Source organism: Chionomys nivalis, chromosome 11 (assembly GCF_950005125.1).
Source record: "Chionomys nivalis chromosome 11, mChiNiv1.1, whole genome shotgun sequence".
Lineage (NCBI taxonomy): Eukaryota > Metazoa > Chordata > Mammalia > Rodentia > Cricetidae > Chionomys > Chionomys nivalis.
The window spans coordinates 33622202-33641857 of NC_080096.1; the positions used below are offsets into that span (position 1 = coordinate 33622202).

The following is a 19656-nucleotide window of genomic DNA, read 5'->3' on the forward strand; positions in this document are numbered from 1 at the left end:
CCCTGCAGCTGCCCTGACTCTGCCAGAGAAGAATACTCGGGTCAGAATGCATCCAGAGGAAGTCAGAACCCAGCTGACTTGACCATTTTCTGAGCCTCGCAAAAGTATGTGAAGGGACTAGAGAAAGTGTAGAACGTTCTCCAAAAGGACTACAGAAATAAGCATTTTATTAGACTGGATTTGGGGTGGGCCTTCCAGAGGTATCACTGGGCTGTACTGTTGGGTGTGTCTGTGGGAATATGAGGCTGAAAGAAACTATCCAGGATTTGCTGCCCCCGGCTGGGTTTTTTCCGGCCTGATGGAGTAGACACGCGGGACCTTTTAGAACCCTGTAGAAAATCCAAGGTGGGAAGTAATAAGTACACGTCAGGGAATCTTCTGCCTGTCCTATACTAATCTAGCCTATAATGCTGTAGGATTTTCCACCTCCCCAAAAGGTGCCCAAAAAAATCTTGTTAGATGCAAAGCTGGGGCTGGGGACATGGCTCAGTTGATAGAGGGAGTGTCTAACATGCACAAAGCCGTAGGTTTGCGTCCCAGTGCTGGATAGGTGTGTGCCTATAATCCCTTCGTGAAGGAGGATCAGAAGTTCAAGGACATCTTCAGCTGCACAGTGTGGTGAAGCCAACCTACACCAAATGAAACTGTCTGGGGGCGAGGGGTGGAGGCATCGCTCAGTGGTTAAGAGTGTGTACTGCCCTTGCAGAGGACCTGAGTCGGGGACCCAGTATATACGTTACATGGTTCACAAGCATCTATAACATAAAATCCAGGGGGATCCAATGCGCTCTTCTGGCCTTTATGGGCACTACACTCAATGTACATATACCTACACATAGATACATACACATAGTTAAAAATAATAAAAACAAATCTTTTTCTAGGACCCAAATTAGCAATTATTTTCATTAAGCAGCTTTTCCTGGTCCTTGTCTCACAGATGGCTCCCTACCTCAAATCCCACGGAACCCAGAGCAAATACTATACATCCCCATGACACTAGAGCCCACACCAATTTGTTCTTGTCCTCCTACCCTGTGCTTCTCACTGTACCATCAGTCCCTAGTTCACAATGACTTCTAAGAGCCCCAGAGGCAGGCCTGAGTCTCTGAGACTCACCTTACAGGTGCCTCGCCGATGGTCTTCATACATGCGGAATACCTAGCCAAGATGGAGGTGGGGGGGAACAAAACAGGACTGGAACCTTCTCCAAAAGAACCAACAGCCTGAGTTCCACTCCGGCCTATGGACAGCTCCAGCAATTTTATTTAAAATATACATTTCTTTTTTCATTTATACAGCAATAAGTTTATGTAAGAGACAAACAAGACAGCAAAAGTACCTTTTTCATGGCAGTGGAGACAGCTGCAGTGTGGAATTCCTCCCAAGTCAACCATCGAGCACCAGGAGGTGCAGGGGTTGCTGGGGTCTGTCCTTCTAGGGACAGACTATATACTTGGTATGTCAGTTTGATGTGAGAGAAGACGTGGATCACCTGGGGAGGGAAGAGACGGAGCTGGGTCTGTGAATGTTAACATGGATGGAAGTGCTCATTCCTGGCACCTCTGCTAACCTACCTCTCCCAGGTGCTGGGGACGAGTGGCGGGGAGGGGTCCAGACCAGCTCTGCAGTTCCCGCAGAAGGGCTTTGTGCTGATGTTGGCCTGACGGCTCCAGGGTGACAGATGGAAACTCCCAGAGTCCGGCCAGCAGACCTGATGGCAGCCAGATAAGGGGTCAGCATCTTGCACTGCCCCTTTGTTCCTCAGCTGCTTGTGACACTGACCTCCAGCCCCCACAGTCAGGCACCTGAGTGAGGCCTCTGCACCAGCAGAATGAGGGGACTCCCGCTGGTCCTGGGCTGCTCCACAACACAAGTGGCAGAGTGCTCCTCCCTGGGAGGCCTGCGGCTGGCCTTGCGAGGAAAGTTGGCCACTCCCAGAGAGGGGTCCCAGGGTTTTGTGGGAGGCAGGCAAAGCTGGCACTGGCTAGTCTTGAGAGCTGCACACAAAGATCCCAAACTCTGCTCAGGCCAAGTGGCCTTAGTGTCAAGCCCGGGGGAGGCTTAACCCCACTGCAGAATCTTACTCAGACTTGAAAAGGCAGCTCCCTAACAGGGTCAGGAGAGGCAAGCTGGGGTCGGGGCTGGCGCTTACCACACTCCTCTACGTCAGGACTGCCTGGCAAGGCAGAGAGCTTTTCCCACTCCACCTGAGAGACATAGAGGAGGGTGTCATAGGGCAAGGGTCATTCACTAGGTCACCCTAACTCGTCCTTAGGAGGCTTACCCTCTGGTACGCCTGGCATAGGCTCTGCACAGGGCACTGGCTGCAGAGAGGATGCTGTGGGGTACACACTGTGGCCCCCAGCTCCATGGCTGCTTGATTGAAGTCCCCAGGACGGGCTGGATCCACAAGCTGATGGGCTAGGCTCCTAAAAGTAAGGCACACTACTGCAAGCAAAAACCCTCTGGACAGACCCTTCCCAGTTTCCATCATCCCAGCTTCTTACCAGAGATGACCAGAGACAACGGAGCTGCTGGGATCAGCACCAACGGCGCGGACTCGGCACAGCACCCGTAAGACATTCCCATCTACCACACCAGTTACCTGGCACGGAGGAGCCTGGGAGTCAGACTGGACTTGGAGGAAGGGGGGTGTGCACACTGAATATGGGTGGCGTACAGGTTTACCTGGCCAAAGGCAATGGAAGCAATGGCTCCAGCTGTGTAGCGCCCCACACCAGGCAGGAGCTGCTGCAGGGTCTCTGCTGTCCGTGGCACATGACCGCCTAGCTCCTCTACCACCTGGTTGGCGTAGGAAGGTTCAGTGTGAAGACATCTGAGGCTGCTGGCCTCCTAGTCAGTGCACCACCCATTTACCTTCCTAGCTCCCTCCTGCAGCCGACGGCCTCGAGAATAGTAGCCCAGGCCAGACCAGAGCTGGTTCACCTCCTGTAGGTGGAGGTCAGAGGTCAAAGATCGGTGGTCGGTCCCTCAGTTGTTTTTATTCTCCCTACCCAAGGGTGGCTCACCTCCAGGGAAGCACTGGCCAGGTCCTGAAGTGTTGGCCACTTCTGAAGAAATAAGGCCAAGGACAAGAGTGTGAGAGGAAGCCTTTTCCGGGGTCTAGGGGTCTAGCCGGCTCTCCCCTCCCTCCCTGGCGTCACCTGCATCCATCGTGTATAATAGTCGATCACCGTGGCAACCTGGGTCTGCTGCAGCATAACCTCTGACACCCATACTGGGGAAGGGGGTTAACATGAGGTACTGCTAACTCACCCTGACTCCTAGCCCATAGTCCCCAAACCTAAACATAGTCCCTAAACTAAGGACTTGCAGGCACAGCAGCCCAGTTTTGTACTGACCAGCATAGGCCCGCCTGTCCAAGTTGGCTTCCTCCTCTACCTGTGAAGGAAACCACAGGTGAAGACTCAGAATTGAAAGGGCTGAGCCAGCTGCCCAGCCCACTGTCCCTGTCTCACTTACCCATCTTCTCCAAGGCAGGTCCCGCTTCTCTTGGTCATACCAGCTGAGCAAGTTCCTTCGGAACGTCGTGACATCGGTCATGTCTCTGAACAGATGGTACGGGCAGACAGAGGTCTGCAGGAACTCCTCATCCTTCTGCTTGGCCTGGCCTGCAGGACGACCAAGACACTCCAGATTACCCTTCCCCCCAGACCCCTCATTTTTTCTTTTAAGAATTATTTTTAAGTGTGCATATATCCAAGGTATCCGACTCCCTAGAGCTGGAGTTCTGGGCAGCTGTAAACTGCCTGACAGCTGTCTCTCCAGCAGCAGGGTCTCAACAAGATCTCATAGTCCAGGCTGGCCTCAAATTTGCTATGTAGCCAAGGCTAGCTTTAAACTCCTAATCCTCCTGTTCCAACCCCCCAAGCACTGGATTACAAGGGTGATCGCTACCTCTGGCTCTTCCATATTAAACATTTTATTCTTATTGTGTATGGATGACGTGAATGTGTAGGTCAGAGGGCAGCATTCAGAGTCGGTTCTCCCCTCCCACCTTTCTGTGGGTCCTGAAGATCAAGCTCAGGTAATCAGGCTTGTATGACAAAAGCTTCTTCCCACTGAGCCATCCTGCTGGCCCCTTTTAGGATTTTTTGCACAGGCCCATCAAGGACTCAGGGCATAGGAACCTGTAGTAGCCTGTTCACACTTGGGGCTTCTCCTACCCACATCTCTCACGCAGTCTTTAGAGCTACAATCGGAGTTCTAGTTCTGTGTAGCCTTGGCCAAATTTCTGGTCTTAAGTTTTGCCAGTGTCTTTGTTTTCTCTGGGCTACAAATGAAAACTCAATAGTTTTAGTTAAGCAGAATAGGTACCCATGCAGGGTGTTTCCCTATTTTCAAAACTCATTCAGGTTTATAAACTCATTTGATGCCATGAAAGTTGCACGACAGTGAAGAAATGTGTAGATGAAACTGTTCCATTCTACTGTTAAGAAAACACCCGGAGCGCTTGGCCCAAAGTTACACAGCAACAGTCAGAATTAGCTTCTTAATCCCTTGGTACACAGCAAGCTTGAATCTGTCCTCTTGTACAGCCAGTGAAACCAGCCCCTTGACACTCTGGCAAGGGTCAAGCTCCTACCATCAGGGGCAGAAGGCTTGGCCTGGCTGCTGCTATGGGCACATTTTCCCCTTTTCTTGGGGTTGGCTGGTTGCTTTCTGTGACTCCTGACAGATGCTCGTAGCTTCTTCATGATGACCTGGAAGAGACAGATATAGCCAATGGGGTCAGCCACAATGAGGCTGAATCTGAAGTCCTGAAGGAATTAGAGCCACCTCTCCCCAAATCACTCAGAATGTCCAGCTTGGCTTTTTCTTTTCTTTTCTTTTTGGTTTTTCGAGACAGGGTTTCCCTGTAGCTTTGGAGCCTGTCCTAGAACTTGCTCTGTAGACCAGGCTGGCCTCAAACTCATAAAGATCCATCTGCCTCTGCCTCCTGAGTGCTGGGATTAAAGGCGTGTACCACTACTGCCCAGCTTTTCTTTTCTTTTCTGTCTTTTGTCTGCATGCATGCATGCATGTACCACGTGCTACTCTCAGAGGCTAGGTGTCAGACCCTCTGGAACTGTAGTTACAGTTGTGAGCTGTCATGCATTCTGGGAACTGAATTCTGCTCTAAGAACAGCAAGTGCTATCCAATGCTGAGCCATCTCTCCAGGCCCCTGTGTCTTTTGAAACAGGGTCTCACTATGTATTCAAGGCTGCCTTCACACCCCGGTCCTCTGTTGATGCCTAATCTTGGTTGTCAACTTGACTATGTCTGGAATCAACTAAATCCCGAGAATTTGGGCATGTCTATGAAGAATTTTCTTTTTCTTTTTCCAAGACAGGGTCTCTCTGTGTAGCCTTGGCTGTCCTCTGTAGAGCAGGCTGGTCTCAAACTCACAGAGATCCACCTGCCTCTGCCTCACAAAAATGAGAAAACAAGAATTAAAGAAGGGAAAAAGAGGCAGCTGGAGAGATGGCTCGGAGGTTAAGAGCACTGCCTGCTCTTCCAAAGGTCCTGAGTTCAATTCCCAGCAACCACGTGGTGGCTTACAACCATCTGTAATGGGGTCTGGTGCCCTCTTCTGGCCTGTAGGCATACACACAGACAAAATATTGTATGCATAATAAATAAATAAATATTTAAAAAAAAAAAAAAAGAAGGGAAAAAGAAAGCAGATGGCAAATCAATGAGAAGAGAGATGGGCTGGTCAATCCTAACTGGCCGGCCGTTAGTAAATACAGCTGGCTGTTGCCAGGATGTTTTCCTGGCTATCTTTTCTCTAATTGCAAAAACATTACTAATAGGAAACAGCAAGATGGCTGAACAGATAAAGGTCCCTGCTGCGAAGACTGATTATCACACCATGTATGGGCTCACACACACACACACACACAAAACACACCATAAATAAATAAATAAAAAGAAAAGAAAAGAAAGAGGCTTTAACGAAGTATCCAACATTCCAGAGAGGGAGCTCACTGTCTGCTCAACCCCAGGCGGTGCTTTGCTCTACCCAATGGCTCCAGGAGGCAGGAACTCTTACTTCCATTTCAGCTCAGAAAGCAGAGGCTAAGTAAGCAACTTGATCCATCTTGTGCTGCAATCCTACCAAACCTGTTTTAATCTCTTCCTAACAGTACTTGGAATTCACCACCTCATTTTCATTAAATGACCCTGCTTTCGCTTTTGGGGGCGGTGGGAATATACAAACTATTGGCTCTGCCTTCTTCCCACCTCTCTGTGACGGCCCCTCCTTTTTCCTAGGCCCCTATGCCTACAATACTCCATTACTCTGAACAGGACATTCTCCTCCCCTTCATCACCAACCTCCTTTGCCAAACTTGCTCACTTTCACAATTTCTCCTACGGCCTGTTCTCTGAAGAAAGCAATCTTTCCAAGACGTGATCATTGCTTCCACAACGCAATCCCATGTTTGCACCTGTAATCCTAGTGTTTAGGAGGGGGAGCCAGGAGGTTCAGGAGTTCAAAGTCAAGGTCATCTTCAGCTAAATAGTTTGAGATCTCTCCTAGCCTATATGAAACCACAAAAGAAAACAGAAGTGATCATGTTTTTTTTTTCACTTCCATATATGAACTGTTCAACAGCTTCCCATCAATCCCTTAACAAATGTTTTTAGAATTGCCTACTGTGCGCCAAACAATTTACCTCAGTATGGGTACGACAGAGGTCCTTGTGATCACAGATGAGCAATAGGGGAACCAGGACTGTTAGACACACAAGGTTGTCTCTTCAGAGTGAGAGATGTATTACCTATTTCCCACCTAGAAGGCTGATGACCTCTGCTCTACCTGACAACTGATCCTCCCCCAGACCATTACTGTGAGCTTGTCAATCTATAGAACCCATTGTTAAAGAAGATCTCACTTTACAAAGGGTTTTGATGTAGTCATATCTTAAGTTTTATTGTGCACACAGGGTTAAGTCATTTATCACCAGGAAATCTTTCACCAAACTGTGTTGTCTAAAACAACTATTTGGGGTGAGACTCCGGAAGTTAAAGCCAACACTGGCTACTTAGTTGTGCTGAACCTGACTACCTTCTTGCCTCCTGAAGATGATACTCTGCTGGCTGTGGTGGTTGCAGAGACCTTCAAACGTCAGCAAACACAGAAGGATTCTTCCAGAGGAGAGCTTATAATCTAACAGAGAACAACACACATAATGAATTACATAAGATATTTCAAAGAAGAAATCCTTGGCATAACAAGTGAAGGGTATGAAGTTAGGAAAGAGCACAAATGTTTCAGTTTTCTAAAAATGACTCACTCTCGCACGCACACCTTTAATCCCAGCACTAGGGAGACAGGCAGGCAGGTCTCAGTGAGTTCAAGGACAGTCTGGTCAATGGATCAGGGCGAGGAGTTCCAGAACAAGCTCCGAAGCTACAGAGAAACCCTGTCTCGAAAAACAAAAACCAAAACCAAACGAGACATTGAACAAAACAAGGATGATGTTAAGCACGTGTAACCCAGCACTCCAGATGTGGAGATTGAGGACTTTTGTTGTCCTTGTTTTAAAGGAGTTCAAGGCCAGCCTGTGCTACTAGAGACCTCCTTCCCTCCCTTCCTTCCCTCCCTCCCTTCCTTCCTTCCTTCCTTCCTTCCTCCCTCCCTCCCCCCTTCCCTCCTTCCTTCCTTCGTTTCCTTGTTTGTTTTTTCGAGGCTTCGCAGGGGCACCGCCACCACCGCCAGACTCTAGTTTAAAAAAAAAAAAAACCCAAACCCTCCACAAACTTATGAGAGGTCTGTTTTATTTCCTTAGAGCCTGTGCCAAATATATTTACCATACACAATACATACTTGTTAAATGAATTAATGGGGTGGGGAAGATTCAAAGGAGATTCCTTTTTCAGTGAGGTGAGGTAACGCTGCATATTGATAAAAAGACACTCCCTCCAGAAGGTTGATTCAAGGGAAATCCAGGCCGGTAAGAGGAGGATGTGAACGTGCCCTATGGTGGCACTCGGTTTCCGACAGTGTTACTACTACCTCTCTTATGACAGGGGTCAACTTCGGACAACTTGGCTCTTCCTTGATATCCTACTATCAAAGCCTTTACCCAAGTGCACATTATCACTGTGTGAATTATCTTAAAAGCGTTCCTGCAGATTGGTCGCTTTACCACCTATCTACCCGCGTCAGGCAAAACGCCTCCTGCTTCTCCCTTCCTCCAACTTTCTGGGGTTGCGTCCACGCCCAGACCCTTTACAAAGTGTGGCGCGCCCATCTCTCCCGAGCTCCTAGGCATGGTTTAGCTCAGCATAGGAGGCATGCTCTCCTTCACCCCGGGAATCCTGAGTTGCCTACGCCAGTCCTGGGCTATTAGATGAAAAGATTTGTAGTAATTTAAAAGTTCCAAGTTCCCGCCAGAGCGTGCGGAAAAATAAATTACCTCCCGCGCAGTCTCAGCCCGCAGCACCGGAGAACTCGCTAAGGGGCGTGGCTTCGCCCAGTCCGGACGCTCAGCCAAAAGGCACTCGGCGCGCGCAAGGCCCGCGCTCCGCGCTCTCCCCGGCCACTCTGAACGGAAGTTGACCACACGAGACCCAGACGGGGAGACCCGCCCCATCCTGCGCCGGAGTCTCTCCGGGAGACGAAGCGGAAGTCTCGGCGTACCTCCAGAAGGCTGGCGCGGGGCGGGCGGCATCATGGCCGCCGACAGTGACGACGGTGTGCCTTCGGTTCCAGCGACCTCTGACGGTGAGCGACTTCTCAGGGGGCAGCCACAGAAGCCTCCGGGGTCCTGAGGAGGGATAAGCCTCGGGCCGGTAGTCCTAGGATCAGGCCTATAGCTTCTGCTAGCGCCCGCTGTCCTAAGAGACTACAAGTCCCAGTGTGCAGCGCGTGCAACTTTAAAGCCCGTGAAGTTAGATTGTAGAGCAGTGAGGGCATGTTGGGAGGTGCTGTTTGGCTCGAGCTGGTGGTTGTCAATCGGTAACACCAGGGAAGTGGGCCGGGCGTGGTGGCGCACGCCTTTAATCCCAGCACTCGGGAGGCAGAGGCAGGGGGATCTCTGTGAGTTCGAGACCAGCCTGGTCTACAAGAGCTAGTTCCAGGACAGGCTCCAAAGCCACAGAGAAACCCTGTCTCGAAAAACCAAAAAAACAAAACAAACAAAAAAAAAAACACCAGGGAAGTGGGGAGTCGTTCACGGTAAGTGGAGCTTAGGTCTAACTTTGAAGCACTCTTGTATCTGTTGAGGCACCATGAGTATGGAGCCTTATGGGCTCTGTGTTTGAGACAGGCTGGCTTCAAACTCAAGGCCCTTCAGTTTTATGCTTTTTGTCCTGAGATTACAGGTTCGGAGGAGAAAGAATACTCAAAGGTTGTCTACACTTGTCTCCTGAGTATGTTGCAAAAAAGGAAATGATTTCCCATCCCCACATAAAGCCACTGCAAAACCCAGATGCTCTCTTTCCAAGTTTAGGGCACTGTCCAAAGCGTGTGTATAGAGCTTGAGGTTGCAGAATCTCTAGGGAGAAACTTGTCAATGGGCAACCCCTCAACTACATCTAGCTTGGTGTCTGATCCACTGGGACCTTGTGGGAACATGACAAAAAATTCATTTTCCTTATCCCTAGGTGATGTCAACAAAAACACAAAATCTGCAGAGGAGTTTGTGGTACGGGTTCCTGTGGTGGATGTACAGAGTGACAACTTCAAGGAGATATGGCCGTCGCTCTTGCTGGCCCTAAAGACGGCTAGCTTTGTGGCTGTGGACACGGTGAGGCCTGGGAAACGGGGAGGATAGGTGGCTGTGAAGGGTTTGACGGGTGTGGGAGATAATCACAGTCCTTTACCCATCCTTAGGAGCTGAGTGGGCTTGGGGACCGGAAGAGTTTGCTGAATCAGTAAGTATAAGCCTTTTCTTGTTCATTTTTTGGTTTTTTGAGACAGGGTTTCTCTGTAGCTTTGGGACCTGTCCTGGAACTAGTTCTTTTTTTTTTTTTTTTTTTTTTAAATATTTATCTATTTATTATGTATACAGCTATCCGGAAGAGGGCACCAGATCTCATTACAGATGGTTGTGAGCCACCAGGTGGTTGCTGGGAATTGAACTCAGGACCTTTTGAAGAACAGGCAATGCTCTTAACCACCGAGCCATCTCCCCAGCCCTGGAACTAGTTCTTGTAGACCAGGCTGACCTCGAACTCACAAAGATCCGCCTGTCTCTGTCTCCCAAGTGCTGGGATTAAAGGCATGTGCCACCACCACCCCGCATAAGCCTTTTCTTTAACACCCTAACAAGTGTGTAGATCTCAATCCAGGGTTAGGGCATCCCAGCTCTCAGTAGTTTGGGTCGTTTGTGAAACTAACTCAGCCACAGCCATGCCCAAACCCAACTCTTAAGGTGCATCGAGGAACGTTACAAGGCTGTCTGTCATGCTGCCAGGACCCGTTCTGTTCTGTCCCTGGGCCTCGCCTGCTTCAAGCAGCAGCCAGATAAGGTATGAGCTTCCCTCACCCCAGATGTCAGGCATGGGGCAGAAGAGCAGAGGTGCTGGAGAAGGTTGGGAGGTTTTCTTCCCAATTTTTGATAGAACAGATCCTTCTTGTTTTTCAGGGTGAAAATTCTTACTTGACCCAAGTGTTCAATCTCACCTTACTGTGCATGGAGGAGTATGTCATAGAACCAAAGTCTGTGCAGTTCCTGGTACAGCACGGCTTCAATTTCAACCGGCAGTATGCTCAGGGTATCCCCTACCATAAGGGCAACGACAAGGTAGGGGTCCAGCTTCTGTCGCCTTGAGTCTGTGTTCTCTGTGGCTTATTTCTCGCTACCATGGACTGACTGCCTGGGGGACATCTGCTTGTAAATATGGAGAGTCACTAGTGACAAGGCTGGGGACACATGAGACATATAAGGGAGGGTAGCATTGGGTTGGAAAATGAGGGAGTACTTCCCAGGTGTGCCGCACAAGAGCCTGACTGGGCGGGCATTCTGTTCTTCCCACTGACCCCTTCCCTTCCACCTAGGGAGACGAAAGCCAGAGCCAGTCAGTACGGACCCTGTTCCTTGAACTGATTCGGGCCCGTCGGCCCCTGGTGCTACATAACGGCCTTATAGACCTGGTGTTCCTGTACCAGAACTTCTACGCACACTTGCCTGAGAACTTGGGAACCTTCACTGCTGACCTTTGTGAGATGTTCCCAGCAGGCATTTATGACACCAAATATGCTGCAGAGTTTCATGCCCGCTTTGTAGCTTCCTACTTAGAATATGCTTTCCGGAAATGGTGAGGACACGGTTGAGGGAAAGGGGTGGGGCTTGGTATGAACCTATTTCATTCACTTAAGATTATTTATCAAGTACCTACCATATGCCAGGCACTGTTTTTAGGTGCTGAGGATTCAGCAGTGAACAAAACACAAACCCCCTTGTTCTCGTGGAGCTTATATGCTAGTGGAGCAAAACCCTCTTGCGCTGTTGCAGTGAGCGGGAAAATGGGAAGCGGCAGGCAACTGGCAGCCCACACCTTGCCCTGGAGTTCTGCAGCTATCCGTCTAGCATGAGAGGCCATATTGACTACCGCTGCTGTATGTCTCCTGTGACCTCCCGTCGTTCTCACACCGCTGGCATCTGCACCAAGTTCTCGGTGAGAACATTCATCTGTTTCCTGGGGAAGGGAGGGTCTGATGTATGGAACACCTTCTAAGCCTCTTTCCAACCCCTAGGCCTATGGCTGGTGCCCTCTAGGACCTCAGTGTCCTCAGTCACATGATATTGACCTTATCATTGACACTGATGAGGCTGTGGCAGAGGACAAACGGCGACGACGGCGACGTAAGGACAGACGGAAAAGGGCTTTGCTGAGCCAGCCAGGGACAGGGACCTTTGAGGAAGCTGAAGATGGTCCTCCCACAAAGCAGGTCTGTGAAGATAGCCTCAAGACAGAAACTGAGCAGAAAGTGACAGAGGGTGAATCTAGGGATCAAGCTGAAGATGGTCTTCCCACAAAGCAGGTCTGTGAAGGTAGCCTCAAGACAGAAATTGAGCAGAAAGTGACAGAGGGTGAATCTAGGGATCAGCTTGGCTCCAAGCAATGTCACAACAGCGACTTAGAGGTGGAGCATAAGGCAACAAGCTCTGAAATAGCTGATGTGGCTGCCTCAGAACTGCCAGCGAGTCAAGCCAGTCCTAATCCTGTGCCTGGGGATGGATTGCATCGGGCTGGTTTTGATGCCTTTATGACAGGCTATGTGATGGCCTATGTGGGACTGAGGCACGGACCTCAACTCTGCAGTTCTGGACCTTGGCTTCCTGAATGTCACAATAAGGTATATCTAAGCGGCAAAACTGTACCCCTCACAGTGGCTAAGAGCCAGTTTTCTCGTTCTTCCAAAGCCCACAACCAGAAAATGAAGCTGGCTTGGGGCAGCAGCTGACTCAAACATCTGCCTGCCACTAGACCTAGGGAGAGAAGCTAAGAGTAGGAAAGAGATGTTTGGCCCTGTGTAGTGGCTCGTGTCTGCATCCCAGTACCCTGAAGGCTGAGGCAGGAAGACTGCTACAGTTCACGGCCTACTCATATCAGCCAGGGCTGTATGGAAAAACCCTATTTCAAAAAAAGAAAAAGTTATTTGAGTTGTTAGCCTGTGTATGTTGCGTTTAAGTACTACGGTCCTGCAGGTCCTGGCAGAGACAATGAGCGCTTCACTGTTTTCTTTTGTACAGAGGCCTGACCCTGGGCTATAAAATAAGACTAACAAGCACCTGGAACATCAACTTTATTTTTTAATCTGAAAGTGTCTTGGGAAAAGTTTTACAAAAAAAAAAAAAAATCAACAGAAAAGAATTATGAAAATACTTAACCAACTTCATTCTTTGGTTATTTCTTATTGCGGCTCTGTAAGGACAGACTGTTCCCAAAGCTTCAGCTATAGCAGGGAGAAAATCAGTCCAAGTATAATACATTAACCTCTGTTTGTATCACCTGTTGACACATACATAGAGCAGGCCCTGGGACCTACAAATCAGCCCCACTCCCAACACCAAGGTTGAAAGTCTTGAGGCAAAACATTAAGACTCCTTTATAAATATGAAAATAGATTAATCAACTGGAAAAGTCTTGAATAGGTTAGCTAAAATATCCTTGACCACCACATTGCCTTGTCCCCCCTTGCATAGAGATGTAGTGATGTGGTCTGACCATACAGTACGTGCAAACAGCAATTATTCAAGTGTCTTAGACATACTGGCAAGAAGCATCCCAGTCTTCAGGTCTGAGAAACAGCCATGCCCTTTACAAGCCTCCTAGTTAACTCCAGTGTCCATCCTGCAGCTTATATGCCCCAGAATGGGCACAAGAGACCTAGGGTGGAAAAGGAACTGGGTAATAGCTGCATAGCTGCCTGCCAGCTCAGCCTGGAACTAGAGTCCTTTGGTCCTATCTAGGACGTGACTGTCAGTGGAGTCAGAGCTCCTTGCTGGATTTCAGAGGCTTAGAATTAGGTTGGCCCTAACTACATTGGGCACTAAAAGCCCAATTTTTAAGCCAGACTTTTCTCAGCCTGCCTGGGGCTCCAGAGAAGAGCCTGGCTGTGCACCAAGGGGATCCAGCAGTTTCAGGTAAAGGTCCATCCCTAAGGTGAGATAGGGACTAGTCCTCCCCCCACCTCACCCATCCTGCTCTCCCTGGGTTTGGAAGTTTATTCCAGAGATGGAGAAGAGGACAGGAGCCGTTTGTGGCCTTTCTCCCACCTCCATGTCCTCGGAGGCGGTGTCAACGCCTGGGCTGGGCCCCTGGGGCTTGGGTCCAAAACCGTTTTCTTCTTGGGGGTTGGAGCAATCCATGGCCTCATGGACTGAAGCAGCCGGTAGGGCAGATGCCCGGAATGGTGGGATCTCTCTTACTCCATACTTGAGACTACTGAGTCGTGGTGGAGGCCCATCAGATAGTGATTCCTCACAGCCCACAAATGGACAAGCCTGACGTGAGAACTCAGGTGAACCAGGCAAAGAACGCCATCGTCTGGAAGACATGGCCAGTGGCTCCTGACAATCAGCCAGAGGCGTAGTTCCAGGCCCTGGCGCGTCCAGGTCGAATACAAGGGAAATGACAGATTTGCTGGGCAGGTCAAAGAATTTGATCTTGCCACCCTTGAGGTCTTGGCGTGCGCTGAAAGGATTAACTTTTGGGGTATGTGTAGCACCATCTCGTGGCCGATAGTAGGGGTCCAAGACACTGACTGTACGAGGAGGCTTACGAGAGAAAATGTCTGACTGGCTTCGAGACAGCCCAATAGTACGTCTTGGCCGTGGAGACTTATGGGGAATCTTGTCGTCCAGTGAGCTCAGTCGCTTCCCTCCATGCACTTTGTCCACCGGTCCTGATGAACAGTAAGCTGTGTTACTCTCAGTGTAAGCAGACTGACTGTGTTACACTTTTCTTGAAAGTGAGATGTGTAGTTGCCCCATTTTATCAATGAGAAAAGAGGGAAGCTATGTGCCAAGTCACAGCTCTAAGATGGCGTACTACTTGACTGTCCATGCCCACTCCCCTCCCACTTCTGGACCTAGGATCTTTCCCCTGAGGGAATGTCTCACATATTACCCCTCCCTTCGGGGTCTGATCTCTTACCTTTAACTGGGGGCTGCAGCTTACTGTCCCTTTCCAACTCTTCTTCCCGTAAGCGGCTCATAATTTCCTCAAGGGTCTTTCCAATCTCTTCAAAGGATGGGCGCAGTTTGGGGTCCATCTGTATACATCCATACCAGCCATGAGCCCTGCATTGCGCTTCCCACCCCAAAGATGAAATCTGAATCTGTTCCTGGCATCTTTTAAGATTCAGGTTGGGTAACTAAAGTTTTCTCTAGCATTAGGACTGGCTGTTGCTATAGTTCAACAAATAAAACCTGACAAAGCTTGGTCAGCACTCAGGGCACAGCCAAGGGTCTACCCTGCAAGCTGAGTACTGAAAAATACAAAGCAGTTTCTTCTTTCTTTGGTCCAGGGTACTCAGGAGAGCCTATAATAGGCGAGAGTAGGAAATATGGTTGGTGCTACGCATCTAGGGAGAATGAAGCCATGCCCCTTATAAGATTAATTTGTAGCTTTTCCCTTTAAGTCCTAACCAAATGAAAAGGGCTCAGCACCTGACCAAAGCCAGGTGAAGAAGGACACTCACATTACAGCAGTTGAAGGTGAGCTGTAAAAACTCTGGGGGGCAGTCTCCCACCATGTGCTGGAAAGCATCATAATCCAGCCCGAAATTCTGTGGATGAGTAAAGTGGAGAAGTGTACAAAGGACATGAATAGATAAGTCATTAATCACACCCACTAATCCTGGCCTACTCAGAAGAGGCTAGGAACTGCCTCAGAAGTAGCTACAGAGTAGTTCCAGCAACTCTACCCCAAGGATAAAACCTTCATAAGCAAACCAACCCCATCCCTGTGGTGCTGGTCCCACACCAGTAGCTCACCTCTGTGCGGGGAAGATAGTCTGGATCAGCTTGGATGCGGGCAATGATCTCGCAGAGGATGATACCATAAGAGAACACATCTGCCTGGTAGGTGGTCAGACCTCAGTTTTTCAGTCGGGTAAGGAGTGGGATATCTTCCCACCCCACACCCCACCTCTTAACAGCCTAGTCTGGGCTACATTACCCGTATTCCATTAACAACAGTGAGATGCTAGCCCTATATTTAGTAGGCAGGATACTGAGCCTTACCTGGGCCACAAAGAATAATCAGGCCTTGAAATCTTCAGACTTACCTTCTCATTATAAGGTTCATCTCGGAGAACCTCAGGTGCCATCCAGAAAGGTGAGCCCACCACAGCCAGCTTCTCACTCCCTAAACTGTGAAGTAAAGAAGAAAGCTTGCCAGTGACTGGCACAATGGGAAGTAACAAAACAAAACAACAAAAAAAAACAAGGTTTGCCGGGCGGTGGTGGCGCACGCCTTTAATCCCAGCACTCTGGAGGCAGAGGCAGGTGAATCTCTGTGAGTTCGAGACCAACCTGGTCTACAAGAGCTAGTTCCAGGACAGGTTCCAAAACCACAGAGAAACCCTGTCTCGAAAAAACCAAAACAAACAAACAAACAAACAAACAAGGTTTCACATAGCTTGGACTGTATGTAATGGGAGATGACGTCCAGCTATTGATCGTCCAGGATTTCAGGCATGCACCACCATGCCTGGTTTGTGTGGTGGTGGGATTTTCTCAAGGCTTTGTGCTTTTGAGGCAAACAAGCACTATACTAACTGGACTGTGGTAATCCCAGCCCTTGAGTCTTTACTGTTTGTTGATACAGAGGCTTATAAAGTCTTTACTAAACTCAAACTTGCAGTGATCCCCCTGCCTCTGCCTTGAAAGTACTGGGATTACAGGTGTGTACCACTATGCTTCACTAGACAATCAGATCTTCTGACTGGGTTTTGTTGCTCCCAAGGCTGGATATAAACCTGGATGAGTCAAGTCAAGTAATGAACTTGAGCTGTGGCTAGGTTCTGGCCTTTGGGAAAGAAGCTGGACTTACATTAGTTGTGACCACTGCCTGTGCCCTGCAGGGTTACTCACCTAGCATCAGGAATCTTCTCAGCTAGGCCAAAGTCAGCTACCACTGCAGAGTAGCCATTTTCATCTCTCTTTATCAAGCAGTTCTAGGGTTCCCAAAGAAGAGAAGAGAAGGTGGCTTAGAAGTAGGGAGGGATTAGCCAGCTATATAGTTACTACTGTGTCTCCTTGTCCTGTTTCTTGGTGAACCACACACTTAGCCTGATCCCAGGGCCAAAACTGGGGCTTTAGTACAGCAAATGAGGTTGGTGTGATGGCACAGCTTTCAATCTCAACCCTGGAAAGGCAGTGAGTTCCAGGCTAGCCAGGGTATATAATGAGACCCTGTGTGATGACTATTCTTGATTGTCAACTTGACTACATCTGGAATTAAGTAAAACCCAAGTGTCTGGGCACACCTGTGAGAGATCTTAAATCATTTCAAATGGGAAGATACACCTTTTAATCTGGGTCACACCCTCTGCTGGCAGTTATAAAGGATGTGGAAGAAGGAAGTTTGCCCTCATTCTCACTGACATGCTCACACCTTCACTGGCATTAGAACCTATTTCTTTTGAGAACTGGTACATACTGAAGACCAGCTGAAACATAGAGCCTTGTGGACTGAACACCTACTGGATTCTTGGACCTTCTGTTGGTAGACAGCCATTACTAGTCTAGCTGGACAACAGCCTGTAAGCCATTCTAATAAACTTATTCATTCTGTAATGAATGTTCTATTCCTCTAGAGCAGTGGTTCTCAACCTTCCCTAATGCTGTGACCTTTTAATACAGTTTCTCATGCTGTGGTATAATTTTTTTTTGTTGCTACTGTTATGAATTTAAGTATTTTGGGAGACAAAGGTTTGTCAAAGGGCTCACGGCCTTTAACAATGGTTGAGAACCATTTCTCTAGAGGACCCTAACTAATACACCCTGTCTGGAAAAAAAAAGTCAGACGAGTTAATCCTGGATCTTGAAATGATTTGTTTATTTTCATTTTGTGCAATGATCTTTTTTCAATGCACTGATTTTCATTTTGTACACTGTACATTGATGCCTGCATTTATGTCTGTGTGAGGGTCTCAGATCCCTTAGAACTGGAGTTACAGTTTTGAGCTGCCATGTGAGTGCTGGAAATTGAACCTGGGTCCTCTGGAAGAGCAGGCAGTGCTCTTAATCACTGAGTTATTTCTCCAGTCCTGTTTTTTTTTTGTTGTTGTTGTTGGTTTTTTTCACCTAAATATGAATTTAAGCCACCTCCCACAAGTAAAGGGATGGAATCAGCATACAATGGTCTTCATTTGATCCATGAAAATGTGTGCTTGGGGGTCCATACAGTTCTCTAAGTAATAGCAGAAAATCTCTTTACTCATTTTCGTAACATGTCAGAAGCAAGTTCACGGGACAGTAATGGAAGACAGGATAGCATCTCCCCAGGGGAAAATCTGGTCCTGATACAGAACTGGAGGGAGGTGATGAATTCTGACCAGTCATACTCATGGTAGTGTGACTTTTTTTTTTTTGGCGGGGGGAGGGTCCAAGACAGGGTTCCTTTTTTTATATATATAATTTTTAAATTTATTTTTCGAGACAGGGTTCTCTGTAGCTTTGGAGCCTGTCCTAAAACTAGTTCTTGTAGACCAGGTTGGTCTCGAACTCACAAAGATCCACCTGCCTCTGCCTCCTGAGTGCTGGGATTAAAGGCGTGTGCCACTACTGTCCAGCCAAGACAGGGTTTCTTTAGTAGCCTGGCTGTCCTAGAACTAACTCTGTAGACCAAACTGGCCTCGAACTCACAGAGATTCGCTGCCTCTGCTTCCTGAGTGCTGGGATCAAAGACATGTGCCGCCACCACCCGGCTACACAAAGAATTCTTATTCCCAGTGTGACAAAGTAGATGAGGAACTCCACATTCCTCACAGTGGGCACCAATCAAATTGCGGAGGACTACCCTAGTAGCTGAGAAACCCAGGACTCAGACATGGCCACTACTTTTTAACTGCGTGTTTTTGAGACAGAATCTCACTATGTAGCCTTGGCTAGCCTAGAACTTGAAATGAAGAACAGGCTGGCCTCCAACTCACAGAGATCTGCCTGTCTCTTCCTCTGAAGCACTGGGTTAAAGATATGAGCCTCCATGCCCAATCAAAACCACTATTTTGAACCTGGGCTGTATTATTATTATTATATTGATTTGTTGGTTGATTTTTTCAGGACAATGTGTCTGTGTAATAGCTCTGGCTGAACAAATGCTGCCATCTCTAGAGAGAGGGTGAACCCAAGTGATCTATAAATAACCCAAAGCTGCAACTAGCTCTCCCCAAATAGCTGCAATGAAAATAGCTCAAGAAGCCCTGCACCCCACCCACTCTTCCAGAAGCAGCAGTAAGCAGGGATTCTTGGCTTAGAAAAATATTTGTGGGGCCAGCAAGGCCCAGTCTGATCCAACCCAGTCCTCCCTCCCTCTGTTGCCAGTCTGGCCAAGTCACCTCCGGCGTTCTGTGCACCAGGTACGCATTAATGCTTCTTCTGACCTTGATGTGCATACACTATTCTTCCCTGAGTTAAAGGAAACCATTATTCCATCATAATCAACCTTGGATGCTAGAGATAGGAACCAGGTGGCCTCCAAGGACTGTCCTGTGCTCGACCTGACTCGCTCCTCCTTAAGTCCTGCTGGGTCAGCACCCCAGATCTCTATGAAAAGATGGGCCCTATGACAGCTGACTAGCTAAAGCTCTAGGTGAGGTCACTAAGCCTGTGACTTATAGTTTTTAGAGACTCTGATGAATTGTGGTGGTGCACACCTTTAATCTCAGTGCTTGGAGTCAGAGGCAAGTAGATCTCTCTGAGTACAAGGCCAGCCTGGTCTACAAAGAGAGTTGTCTCAAAAGCAAAGCAAAACAACAACCAAAAGAATGATTTGGAACTGAAGAGATGTCTTGGTGCTTAAGATGCCTTGCAGACTGGAGAGATGGCTCAACAGTTAAAAGCGCAGGCTGTTCTTTGAAAGGACCTAGGTTCAATTCCCTGCATCCACATGGTAGCTCACAACTGTCTGTAACTCCAGTTCCAGAGGATCCTACACCCTTACAAAGACATACATGTAGGCAA

General features: G+C 48.5%; 3 protein-coding genes across 10 annotated transcripts in view; 1 reads left to right on the forward strand and 2 right to left on the reverse strand.

Annotated features, from left to right (window-relative positions):
• Positions 1 to 179: 179 nt before the first annotated feature.
• Mutyh (mutY DNA glycosylase) lies at positions 180 to 8688 on the reverse strand. 8 transcript variants are annotated; one of them, XM_057784779.1, is made up of 19 exons: positions 8431 to 8563; positions 7320 to 7434; positions 7077 to 7178; positions 6366 to 6549; positions 4610 to 4727; positions 3487 to 3635; positions 3366 to 3405; positions 3168 to 3241; positions 3033 to 3074; positions 2881 to 2952; positions 2692 to 2805; positions 2511 to 2608; positions 2288 to 2432; positions 2156 to 2210; positions 1809 to 2000; positions 1578 to 1714; positions 1343 to 1495; positions 1120 to 1161; positions 180 to 329 (listed from the first exon to the last, which is right to left on the reverse strand). In XM_057784779.1, the coding sequence occupies exons 5-19, from the start codon at positions 4719 to 4721 to the stop codon at positions 204 to 206; spliced, it is 1551 nt and encodes a 516-aa protein (XP_057640762.1). In that variant the 5' UTR covers positions 4722 to 4727; positions 6366 to 6549; positions 7077 to 7178; positions 7320 to 7434; positions 8431 to 8563; the 3' UTR covers positions 180 to 203. The 8 variants fall into 8 exon arrangements, with proteins under 8 accessions (XP_057640762.1, XP_057640764.1, XP_057640761.1 ...); XM_057784781.1 differs by having other exon boundaries at positions 6457 to 6549; positions 7306 to 7434; XM_057784778.1 differs by having other exon boundaries at positions 7306 to 7434.
• Toe1 (target of EGR1, exonuclease) lies at positions 8559 to 12752 on the forward strand. The gene is made up of 8 exons (XM_057784786.1): positions 8559 to 8738; positions 9620 to 9762; positions 9849 to 9889; positions 10390 to 10486; positions 10603 to 10761; positions 11016 to 11275; positions 11473 to 11635; positions 11715 to 12752. The coding sequence occupies exons 1-8, from the start codon at positions 8687 to 8689 to the stop codon at positions 12423 to 12425; spliced, it is 1626 nt and encodes a 541-aa protein (XP_057640769.1). The 5' UTR covers positions 8559 to 8686; the 3' UTR covers positions 12426 to 12752.
• The window catches only part of Tesk2 (testis associated actin remodelling kinase 2), a 115394-nt gene continuing 108479 nt past the window's right edge, over positions 12742 to 19656 (reverse strand). Inside the window, exons 6-11 of the mRNA XM_057784784.1 lie at positions 16564 to 16646; positions 15756 to 15840; positions 15463 to 15546; positions 15168 to 15254; positions 14621 to 14738; positions 12742 to 14369 (exon numbers count right to left, since the gene is read on the reverse strand). Of these exons, the coding sequence (XP_057640767.1) occupies positions 13657 to 14369; positions 14621 to 14738; positions 15168 to 15254; positions 15463 to 15546; positions 15756 to 15840; positions 16564 to 16646 (1170 nt within the window). The 3' untranslated portion in view covers positions 12742 to 13656. The remainder of the gene's footprint in view (positions 14370 to 14620; positions 14739 to 15167; positions 15255 to 15462; positions 15547 to 15755; positions 15841 to 16563; positions 16647 to 19656) is intronic.